Below are 12,626 nucleotides of genomic sequence, written 5' to 3'. Positions count from 1 at the left end.
AGGGTAGCTAATGTAACCCCACTTTTTAAAAAGGGAGGGAGAGAGAAAACGGGGAATTATAGACCAGTTAGCCTAACATCGGTAGTGGGGAAAATGCTAGAGTCAGTTATTAAAGATGTGATAGCATCACATTTGGAAAGTGGTGAAATCATCGGACAAAGTCAGCATGGATTTACCAAAGGCAAATCATGTCTGATGAATCTTATAGAATTTTTCGAGGATGTAACTAGTAGAGTGGATAAGGGAGAATCAGTCGGTGTGTTATATCTGGACTTTCAGAAGGCCTTCGACAAGGTCCCACATAGGAGATTGGTGTACAAACTTAAAGCACACGGTATTGAGGGTTCATTGTTGAGGTGGATAGAAAATTGGTTGGCGGACAGGAAGCAAAGAGTAGGAATAAACGGGTCCTTTTCGGAATGGCAGGCAGTGACTAGTGGGGTACCGCAAGGCTCAGTGCTGGGACCCCAGTTATTTACAGTGTATATTAATGATTTGGACGAGGGAATTGAATGCAACATCTCTAAGTTTGCGGATGACACGAAGCTGGGTGGCAGTGTTAGCTGCGAGGAGGATGCTAGGAGGCTGCAGAGTGACTTGGATAGATTAGGCGAGTGGGCAAATGCATGGCAGATGCAATATAATGTGGATAGATGTGAGGTTATCCACTTTGGCGGCAAGAACAGGAAAGCAGAGTATTACCTGAATGGTGACCGATTGGGAGAAGGGGAGATGCAACGTGACCTGGGTGTCATGGTGCACCAGTCATTGAAAGCAAACATGCAGGTGCAGCAGGCAGTGAAGAAAGCGAATGGTATGTTGGCATTCATAGCAAGAGGATTTGAGTTTAAGAGCAGGGAGGTTCTGCTGCAGTTGTACAGAGCCTTGGTGAGACCGCACCTGGAGTATTGTGTGCAGTTTTGGTCTCCTAACCTGAGGAAACGCGTTCTTGCCTTAGAGGGAGTACAGAGAAGGTTCACCAAATTGATCCCTGGGATGGCGGGACTTACATATGAGGAAAGACTGGATAGACTGGGCTTGTACTCGCTGGAATTTAGAAGACTGAGGGGGGATCTTATAGAAACATATAAAATTCTTAAGGGGTTGGAGAGGCTAGATGCGGGAAGATTGTTCCCGATGTTGGGGGAGTCCAGAACCAGGGGTCACAGCTTAAGGATAAGGGGGAAGTCTTTTAGGACCGAGATGAGAAAACATTTCTTCACACAGAGAGTGGTGAGTCTGTGGAATTCTCTGCCACAGAAGGTAGTTGAGGCCAGTTCATTGGCTATATTTAAGAGGGAGTTAGATGTGGCCCTTTTTGCTAAAGGGATCAGGGGGTATGGAGAGAAGGCAGGTACAGGCTACTGGGCTGGATGATCAGCCATGATCATATTGAATGGCGGTGCAGGCTCGAAGGGCCGAATGGCCTACTCCTGCACCTATTTTCTATGTTTCTAAGCCTGAGAGATAATCTATATGGTACTTCTGACCAAATAAGGTTATGAGTGATTCCACCTTTATTTTTATGCACAAACTTTTCAAAATAAGCATCCCATGGGGAGATTTTGCAGTGGGGCAGTAAAACGAGTAAACAAGGTACTGAAGATGCTGGTTTAGAAGAAATGACACAGTGCTGGAGTAACTCAGTGGGTCAGGCAGCATCTCTGGAGAACATGGATAGCTGATGTTTTGGGTTGGGACCCTTCAGGCTGATTGTGGTGTGGGAAGGTGGTGAGGAAAGAAGGCTGGAAGAGAGGAGGAGCAGCACAAAGCCTGACATGTATGTGATAGGTGGATACATGTGGTCGGGGGGAGGAAATTGATAGGAATGTCCCCTACACACTCCGACTTTATTGTTCCCCAGCCCCACGCTGTCTGCTTCTTTCTATCGACTTCCCAAAATGCCCAAACGGGACCACCCTGACAGACCCATTGTTCCTGTCTGCTCCTGTCCTACACAACCCATCTCCAAATACCTTGATTCCATCCTATCCCCTGTGTCCTGCCTCTTCCGACCTACATCCAAGACACCTCGTATACTCGTCAACTTCAATTAAAATTTTAAAGTTAACCTTTCCCCGAGAGAGGAATACATCAAGTCACTAGAATGCAGATTGTAATGGTGTACATGGCTGCTGATGTCCAAGTGGCTGCCCAGTTTTGAGCTGCGAGATCAGTTTTTGGTTTTTGAGGGAACTATAATACAGGGGTCAAGGCAGTAGAATATAGAATTCTAAACTGTTATATTAAACATAATGACCTGAATAAATACTGGTGTGATCTACTGCAAGGGGTTTTGTTGGTCGTGTAATTCTCAATTAATGAAAAAAATGGGCTAATTATGAAATGTAGCTTGCTTTTGTAGTGCTGACAGTCATAATAAAAACATTTTAAAAAACTTTCCTATATCTTGTTCCCTCTTGTGGTCAGTTGAAATATTGCTTTCAATTTTTTTTATTTTGCAAAGGGATTGCGTCTTTTAATTTTGAACAATATATTCTTTGATTTTGAGGATATTTTTGCTGAAAAATGTTTAATTTCATTATTACCTGTAATCTATTTTCTTTAAGATTGTGAATCTTTGGTATTAATCACCACAAAGGGCTGTGGATACTTAGTTGATTAAATATTGAGATTTTGAGGCAGATGGGAATTGCTTTATTAGGAAGATGTGAAAGTGAAGATGAAAATCATTCATGTTGAGTGGCAGGGTGGATTAGAAGGGCAGTGTGATTTAAAATTTACACTTTAACCTGATTTATATGAGTCTTTGTAAGTTTAAAACATCTGCAGAATTATGGCAGATTTGAAAGGACATTTGGTTTCAGTACCACTTTCTACTGAACTCCATTTACATTCATATGAAAAAATATTGTAGCCATATTTGAAGCATGTGGACAAGACTAGATAATGCAACTTTTAATGGTTTTTGGTGCTTTCAAATCATGGTGCGTACTTTACCTAAAAAAACAATTTTTGGCATCTTTTACCTTTCAAGCTATTAAGACCTACATTATAGGTGACACAGCGATAGGGTTGCTGCCTCACAGCACCAGAGACTTGGGTTCAATCTTGACTACGGGTGCTGTCTACGGAGTTTGCAAGTTCTCCCTTTGACCACATGAATTTTCTCCAGGTGCTCAGGTTTCCTCCCACATCCCAAATCCCTCCCACATTTATACTTGTAGGTTAATTGGCGTCTGCAAATTGTCACGAGAGTGTCAACTAAAACTGGTGTACGGGTGATCGTTGGTCAGTGTGGACTCGGTGGGCTGAAGGGCCTGTTTACCCGCTATATCTCCAAACTAAACTAATTTAGCTTTGTGGCAATTAGGCTCTTTGAGAGTTTTAGTATTAAAGATACAGCACGGAAATGGGCCTTTTGGCCCACCGAGACCACACCAACCAGCTATCCATGTACATTATCCTACACACACTAGGGCCAATTTTGCGTTTATACCAAGCCAATTGACCTACCAATCTGTCTGTCTTTGGCGTGTGGGAAGAAACCGAAGATCTCTGAGAAAACCCACGCGGTCATGTGGAGAACGTACAGACAGCACTCGGGTCTCTGATGCCATAAGGTAGCAACTCTGCGTCACCATGCCGCCCTAACTAAACTAAACTTTTTAAATTGAAATGTATGACTGAAAGCAAGTAATGGTAGATGGGTAATTTAATGAAGTTAAAACTGAGTAATTTCAACTTGCACTTAAGTGCAAATATCTTGGAAGTCTCAGCACAGTGAAAATAAAAAGCAAGTGAAAATAGTTCACTGGGCCTATAAATAGCTTTTCAGCAGTGGCTATGTTACTGCTGGAGGAATGCCGTTTAAATATTTATGAACTTCTATCCCTACCTACATGTATTCTGTGATGGAGCTTTCTGAACCTCATTCTGCCAAGTCCTCTTTGTTTAACTGAAATCGCATGAAATTTGGGGTTTGTTTTGGGGGTTTGAGTGCAACCTTCCAGTGTATGGGGTTTTGAATGAATGCTGTACATTTACTGGATTGATGGCATGAGGGGAAGAGTTTAATTTAGAGACACAGCGTGGAAACAGGCTCTTCGGCCCACCAGGTCCGCGCCGACCAGCGATCCCCGCACATTAACACGATCCTGCGCCCACTAGGGACAATTTTTACACTTACCAAGCCAATTAACCTACAAACCTTAACGTCTTTGGAGTGTGGGAGGAAACTGAAGACCTCAGAGAAAACCCACGCAGGTCATGAGGAGAACGTATAAACTCCATACAGACAGCACCCATAGTCAGGATCAAACCTGGGTCTCCGGGCTGCGCCACTGTGGTGCAGTACATGACCTTGAGTAGATCAACCAATTGAGTGCAGTAAATCTTGTAAGTCATAATTAAATGGGAGAGTCGTTATGGTTGGGTACTGTTGAGGATATGGAACACAATATATTAAAAAATTAAGTTGCAACTTTTTTCCTCTGTGCTGAGTACTAATCGATAGATTTTAATTGTAAACTGCTTATACTTTGAGAAAATAGTCTATTCATTTGACATTTAATGTAATATTTTTGATCATTGGTAAAGATAGAACATAAAATTACCTTTTTGACAACCGATGAAATTAGTTTCCAGTTACAGATACGAATTGTGTCTGCTTTGTATTACTACTCAGTTCTTAAGAAATTTCCTAAACATTTGAACTGTATATCATTAAAACAATAACAGTGTAGAGCTTTTCAAAAGTGTAACTTGCACTAAACATTCTAATGTTAAAAGGTATAAACAAGCAGCTGTTTAAGTTGTATTTATTTTGTTTTCCAGGGGAGCAGTTCAGCGTTGAAACAAAAACAATTGCTGTGGATTTTGGAGATGGAGCTGAGATCTACAAGGTTATTGAGCCTGTTCTAGCTGGACTGGAGATAGGTATCCTTGGTACGTATTTAAGGATGACATGGTTGCAGTTTGTAATTGTGCTATATTCTCAACTTGACCTATTGCCGGTATATGAAAATAGGCTTCATGGCTTAAATAATGTAAAGTAATTTTAGGCAATTCTGCTTTTACTTCAAGTTCCTTTTTGCCTTTGGTGTGATGCCTCAACTGTTTTCTATTGTCTTACAGAAAGCCTAAATACAGTAGTTATATCTTTCACTGAAATGTACAATTTCTTAAAGCTCTTGATTACTTTGCTTTAAGTTAGCCAACGTCTTAATTTCTAGCCCATTCCCACTTTATATATTGTATATTTGATCTGTTTGGATAACATGCAAAACAAAGCGTGTCTCTGTACCTCTGTGCATGTGACAAACCTGTATATAGTGTAGTGGTTAGTGTTGTGCAGTGTTCAAGAGCTTGATGGTCGAGGGATGTAGTTGTCCTTTAATCTGGTAGTCACGGTTTTCAATATCCTGTACTTTCTGATTATCTTTGCTTAATTGGCTGCCTTTTTGAGGCAGTCTCTCCTATAATTCTCTTTGCTAGCGAGGTTAGTACTGTGACGGACCAGGCAATGCCTACCACTCTCTGCAGCCTCCTTAGCTCCTGAGCGTTCAAGTTACTGAACCAGGCTGTAATACAGCCAGTCAGTATGCTCTCTACTGTACACTTGATGTTCAATAGAGTATTCGGCAAGGTACGGAATTTCCTCAACCTTGGGAAATGGAAGCGTTGAGCTTTCTTTGTGATTTCATCCATCCTGAATTTAGGACAGATCTTTAGAGATGTTTGCCCAAGAATTTGAATCTGATGAATACTTCCAATGCTGTCCCATCGATGGGGACAGGTTCATGGTTTTCCCTTCCTAAAGTCAACAGTCAGCTCATTGAACTTGCTAACGTGGAGAGCAAGATTGTTCTTTTGGCACCATTTCAATCAGATTATCAATCTCCCTCTTGTATATTGACCCATCGTCACCCATTATTTGCCCACCAATGGCAAGTAATCTGGTAACTACTCTTTTCCCGATATATGTATTAAAATCAGATTCTAAAAGCAGTTTGCCTTTTTTTGAACAATTATAAATATATCTACACATCCTTCCTGGCTTCACCATTTCAAAAAGTTCTAATGGCACAAGCTGAAAAAAAAATTGAAGGCCAATTGTAAGCTACATATAGATTTATAAAAACAAATTTAACAACACTCCTTTTGACTTCTAGTGAACAATGTGGGAATTTCTTACAACTACCCGGAATATTTCTTGGATGTGCCTGATCTGGACAATGTAAGTATTCAAACATTTCTAACTATAGTTTTTAGAACCATGGTCGTATCGCACAAAAATGGGCCCTTCAGCTGACCACATCAATGCTGGCCTTTTTTGCCCAAGTGCAGTAATTTCATTTGCCCACATCAGATAAGTATCTTTCTCCTCCCTTAAACATGGCGATTGTGTCGAGCAGCGAGTTCCAGATAATGACCACTTTGTTTATAATAAAAACTGCCGCCTCTAATCCCCCTTTTAAAACACCTTCCTTCACTATAAACCTGTGCCCTGTTTTTGATACCCTGACCCTGGGAAAAAGATTTTGACTATTTACTCCTCTTAACTCCTCTTAATAATTTTGTATTTTCTCCCATTCATTCCCCTCCCAGAAAATTGCGGTACTGGGTTTTGACAGATTCTTGATGGTTTTAAGTTAAATTCAGATTTGATTAAGTTCAAATATGCTCTCCATTACACTAGCAAGATTAGTATCCCTACAGCCATGTATTTTGTTATTATGTCGCATCACATACTTGTAGAAAGTTTGGGGCTACAAGGGAAGGCCATTCGATCCAGCAACATAATTATACCTTTAACTTAGTGGACAGGTCATATTAAATGGTAACATTTTTTTGTTGTATTGACTCTCATTACACAATCTACATGTGCATTAATGGATGTTCTGGACAAAATACTTACGACATTGATGTGGGGCAAGTGTGGTTAGAATATATTTGTTATGGGTGAATCCATATAGGTTAATGGGTACAGTTACTAGCACAGTAAGCTTGCTTTGTGGAATGTACTATAAATAGCAAGGCTGTGGGACATGCCCTGAAAGCCAGACTGTAGAAACAGAACAAGTCTGCTCTATCTTTATTTTTTTTCTTTGTTCAGAAAAAATTGCATACCTAGAGCTTAATTATCAATGTTTTTTCTAATTCTCATTCTGTATCTTTCCCCTGTGGTTGTAGGGGAAAGTACCTGGGGAAGGGGTGGTTTGAATGGGAAGAGATGAATGGACTAAGAAGTTTCAGAGGGAGTGATCTGATGGTGGGAATGGGAACAGGTAGCTGGTGGTGTGATCATGTTGAAGGTGGCAGAAATATCTGGGAATGTGTTGGATGCAGAGGCTGGTGGGGTGAAAGATGGTGGGAAACTATTGTTCTATCTGGAGCGAGGTGGAGTAAGAGCAGAACTTTGGGACACATAGAAGGCATGGGTGAGGACTCCATCCACAACAGCGGAGGGGAAACCATGTTTATTGGGGGGAAAAAAGGAGATCTTGGATGTCCAACAAAGGAAAGCCTCATCTGGGGAGCAGATGAGGTGGAGACAGAAAGATCGGGAGAAAAGGATGACATCATTGCACGAGACACACTAGGAGGAGAGCTAGTCAAGATAACTGAGTCAATGGTTTTGTCGATGATGTTGTTTTTTAGTCTATTCTCTGTGATGGAGATGGATTGTGAAGTGGGAGAATATCAAGTAGTTCTTGATGTCTGCAGGAACATTTGAAGAGTCATGGACTATCTGGATCACATTCTAATGGCAAAGCCTTTTAATGAACAAGTATTTAAGTTGTATATTATGGGCCTCAAATTATACTGTTCCTTTTTTCTCAACCTTTACTTAAGAAAATTTTAAATGTTTTTAATGTAGATTGTGTAAACGATTGCTACACTGTATGGATTTGGAAGAGGGTTGCAAAGGTTAATAGGAACTTGAGGGGTAACCTTTTCACACAAAGGCTGGTGGGTGTATGGAACGAGCTGCCGGAGGACATGGGTTTAGGTGAGGGGGGAAAGATTTAATAGGAACCCGAGGGGTAGCTTTTTCCTGCAAGGGTGGTGGGAGTATGGAACAAGCTGCTGGGGGAGGTAGTTGAGGCAGGTACTATTGCAATGTTTAAGAAATATTGAGGCAGGTACATCGATAGGACGGGTTTAGAGGGATATGGGCCAAATGCAGGCAGGTGGGACTAGTGTAGAGGGGACATGTTAGCCAGTGTGGGCAAGTTGGGCCGAAAGGGCCTGTTTCCACGCTCTAAGACTATATGAATTTCATTACATTTTCATCTTAAATATTCATTAAGTTGTACATTATGTAAAGGTGCTTTAAGTATAGCAGAGGAAAATCTCCTATGCCTGATTAATAGTTTACAAAATTAAAGACAAGACGACTAACTGAAAGCAAACTGTGCACTTGTAAACTGGTTAATAGTCTGTTATTGCTATCCATTGAGTATTCACCCAGGTCATAAAGCATTTAACGATTGACTTTTGGTACTGAAAAAGCAATCAATCAGTTAGCTGCATTCTATTTATCATCACAACCACATTATTCAGTGGTGAATAGAGATGGTTCCTTTAATCCAAGACATCAAGTTAATTCTATATTAATGCAATAACAAATTAATTTTCTTTCCTCAGATCATCATTAAGATGATCAACATCAACATTTTGTCTGTCTGTAAGGTAATGTAACTTTTTTCTGCTACTATCATGTTCATGGAAACGTTGCATTTATTTTTTCAATACCATGCCATATTAGTTAGTATCTGTAGAGTTCTGACAAGGATCTAGAATCAGAAATGTTAATGGTTTCTTGTTCCTCGGGTACTGGCTGACCTGCAAATGTTCAACATTTTCTAATTTTATGTCAGACTTCTGGCATCTGCAGTTTTTTTGAATTTACAATGGATTAAGTTACAGAAGAGTATGAAAACTATTTGTCCTTGAGTTTACAACTCTTTGCCAGATGCTGACTCAAGTTGAATATGATCTGGGTGCTGGCATTGTCCAGCTACATTATAGCCAGCTATACAGTGAACATTAGCAGAGGGGGAAGAGAGGTGTGTTCACATCAATTCTGCTACTGGAGCAGATTATGATTACTTTGCCTGTTCCATACGCTGCAGTTTGTAGCCTCCTTCTCTACACTAAGGGAAATTACTAGAATGAATGAGAATTTGGTCTCCATAAGCCTGTCTCACTGAAAACTGGCCTGAAAATCATACTTTGAAATTAGTGTTTTTACTGTACCTAATCAAATTACCGCTGAATAAACCTCTGACTTGTAAAAGACGTTGATTGTAATTCCCTCGCGTTTCAAAATATAACGGATTTTGAACTTGTTTGTTATTCAAGCTTCTAACTTGTGTTTAGTATCTAAAGTTGTTTTTTTACCATTAGTGGACACAATAAGGGTCACAGATGCAGGATAATTCCCATCTGGGAAGTCGTGACAAGTGGTCACAATCTCAATAATTGAGTGGTTTGTTATTAGAAGACCCGTTTCAGTCTGAAGAAGGGTCTCGACCCGAAACGTCGCCCATTCCTTCTCTCCTGAGATACTGCCTGACCTGCTGAGTTACTCCAGCACTTTGTGAATAAGAAGCTCAACAGTGATCATTGGCCTTTGAGCTTCAGGAAATTTTTGTCCCTGTGCAGCCAAACATGGAGAGGGAGAGCAGCAGGTTCCATCATATCCAATGAGCCATGCAGATCCATTGGTCTCTGTTGTTACTACCTATCAACAGATTGCACAAGTTCTGCCGAACTCCAACAGTGGCTGCACTTATTATGCCTGCCAGGGGGCACCCTTGCCCTGGCTTCCCCAGCATCAGCTTTCCAGGCAGGCTTTCCACACTGAACTGTGGGATGACTCATTGCTGGTTCAAGCTAGGTTTCCAGCACAGCAGCATATAAGAGAAGGAAGGCAGGGATTTGTGCCAGTTCCAGATTAGCAGCATTGTGTGTGTGGGGGGGGGGGGGTTTAAATGTGGTGGGGGGGTGGGGCTGTGTAAGCAGGAGTTCTGGAATGGCAGGTTGTATGTTGCTCTGTATTTAATATAATAATGATCCCTTCTAAGCTGATTCCTGTTTTTTTTTTCTAGATCATGTATTAAATGGTAAAGCTTTTTAATGCATTTGAGCTTTTAAGTTGTATATTGTGGGTATCAAATTATGCTGTCTTTTTGTTACTCCATTCTTTTCACTTGAACTTCCATCGCTGGAAATACAATTCTGTGTACTGAATGATGTACTAGTGCATATATGCCCCCTCTTTTTTAAAACTTGAGTGCACTACCTTCTCTATGGTGTGTTATACTAGATGGTCTTAAGCAATGTAGCTTCAAATATTTTAAACATTTCTCAATAACTTGGGCATTCAGCATTTTTTTTTCAGTCATGGGATTCAATCACATCCATTTGAAAAAAGATGGTGTGCATGTTTGAGGCATGGAAGTTTACAATGTTAAACTGAAGGAATATTTTTAGACATCTCATGAAATGAAGTCTTCGAATTGGCAAGAAACTCTCCTTCCTCAGTAACCATCAGTACGGGAGCACCTCAAGGCTGTGTGCTCAGCCCCCTGCTATACTCACTCTATACTCATGGCTATGTAGCCGGACTCGGTGGGAACTCCATCTTCAAGTTCACCGACGACACCACCGTTATTGGATGAATTACAGTTGATGATGAGTCAGAGTATAGAAGTGAGATTGATCGACTGGGCAAATGGTGCCAGCACAACAACCTGACTCTCAATGTCAGTAAGACCAAGGAAATGATTGTGGACTTTGGAAGAGGAAGGACGAGGACCCACAAACCTGTCTCTTGAACTTCTACAGGTATACAGTAGCGAGCGTATTGATTGGTTGCATCATGGCCTGGTTCGGCAACTTGAATGCCCAGGAGCGAAGAAGGCTGCAAAAAGATGTGAACACTGCCCAGTCCATGACGAGTTCTGACACCTCTTCATCGAAGTGATTTACAGGGGTCACTGCCTCAGAAAGGCAGCTAGCATCATCAGAGGCCCACACCACCTTGGCCACACACTCATTTCAACCCTGCCATCAGGAAGAAGGTACAGGAGCCTGAAAACTGAACAGCTTCTTCCCTACAGCCATCAGGTTATTAAACAGTACAACCTCCATAGATAGACACAAAAAGCTGGAGTAACTCAGTGGGACAGGCAGCATCTCTGGAGAAAAGGAATGGGTGACGTTTCAGGTCGAGAAGAGGGGTCTCGACCTGAAACGTCACCCATTCCATCTCTCCAGAGATGCTGCCTATCCTGCTGAGTTACTCCAGCTTTTTGAGTCTATCTTCGGTTTAAACCAGAATCTGCAGTTCCTTCCTACACATTACAACCTCGATTAAGCTCTGAACTACATAGACTATTATTGTTATTCGGGTCGTCTAGTAGACTATTATTGTTATTATTGCACTATTATTTTCCCGTTTATTATTTACAGTGTACTATGTTTACATATTCTGTTGTGCTGCTGCAAGTAAGAATTTAATTGTTCTATCTGGGACATATGACAATAAAATACTCTTGATTTTTGACCCTTGAAACAGGAACCATATGGTAGAACATTCGGAACAGTAGAATACAATAGTTTAAATTTTGGCCCAAAACAAACTCTGGTTGTCATTAAGATAAGTTTAAAAACAAATGACTGATCTGTATGGTTGAAAGGTGTTCTTTCCTCTACAATGCTGCATCAGCTTTTCTCTCAATGAAAATTGTGACGTGCATAAAAAAACTAGGTCTGCTACTATTCATGTTGTATATTAATGATTTGGATGTTGGAATTGATGGCTTTGAGGCCAAGTTTGCGGAGGCTACAAAGATAGCCGGAGGACAGGTAGTGTAGAGGAAGTAGGGAGTCAGCAGAAGGATAGTTTGAGAGAATGGGCAAAGTGGCATGTGTAATACAACGTAGCAAAGTGTGCAGCCATGCACTTTCGTAGGTGTAGACCTTTTTCTAAATGGGGAGAGGATACAGAAACTGGAGGTACAAAGCTTACTTGGGAGTACTGCTGCAGGATTCCTAAAAGGTTAATCTGCAGGTTGAATCGGTAGCAAGGAAGGCCAATTCAATGTTAGCATTCATTTCGAGAGGACTAGAATATAAAAACAAGGATGTAATGCTGAGGCTTTATAAGGCACTGGTCAGACTGCATTTGAAATCTCGTGAGCAGATTTGGGCCTCGTATTTGAGGAGGGATGCGCTGGTGTTCGTGAGGGTCCAGAGGACATTTACAAGAATGATCCCGGGGATGATTGGGTTAATGTATGATGACCGTTTGATGGCTCTGGGCCTGTACTCTCTGGAGTTTAGAAGGATTAGGGGGCATCTGATTGAAAGCTACAACATATTGAAAGGCCTGTATTGAGTGGATTTGGAGAGGATGTTTCAACCAGTGGGAATCTACGTCTCATCTTTTTGGAGTTTGGAGTGCTGAATGGCAAACATGCTTTGAAGTCATACGATTTGCTTTTTCCCCTCATGTCACTGGGAGTGACATTAGCTGATGTGGATGGTAGCTGATAAACAGTGGGCACCCATTTGTAGTGATGCCATCACCCAAAACTTGGTCCAGAGCCACCTTGCCTAAGACATTCAAGTGTCTATCTGGACCCTTAAAT

The 12,626-nt window shown here is 41.2% G+C and overlaps 1 protein-coding gene across 1 annotated transcript in view; it reads left to right on the top strand.

Moving 5' to 3' along the window:
• Positions 1 to 12,626, top strand: part of hsd17b12a (hydroxysteroid (17-beta) dehydrogenase 12a) — a 54,848-nt gene that overhangs the window by 23,529 nt on the left and 18,693 nt on the right. Inside the window, exons 4-6 of the mRNA XM_078415285.1 lie at positions 4,798 to 4,908; positions 6,135 to 6,199; positions 8,614 to 8,658. Of these exons, the coding sequence (XP_078271411.1) occupies positions 4,798 to 4,908; positions 6,135 to 6,199; positions 8,614 to 8,658 (221 nt within the window). The remainder of the gene's footprint in view (positions 1 to 4,797; positions 4,909 to 6,134; positions 6,200 to 8,613; positions 8,659 to 12,626) is intronic.

Source organism: Rhinoraja longicauda, chromosome 18 (genome assembly GCF_053455715.1).
Source record: "Rhinoraja longicauda isolate Sanriku21f chromosome 18, sRhiLon1.1, whole genome shotgun sequence".
In the NCBI taxonomy this organism is placed as follows: Eukaryota; Metazoa; Chordata; class Chondrichthyes; order Rajiformes; family Arhynchobatidae; genus Rhinoraja; species Rhinoraja longicauda.
This window is presented reverse-complemented; position numbering and strand designations above follow the sequence as displayed.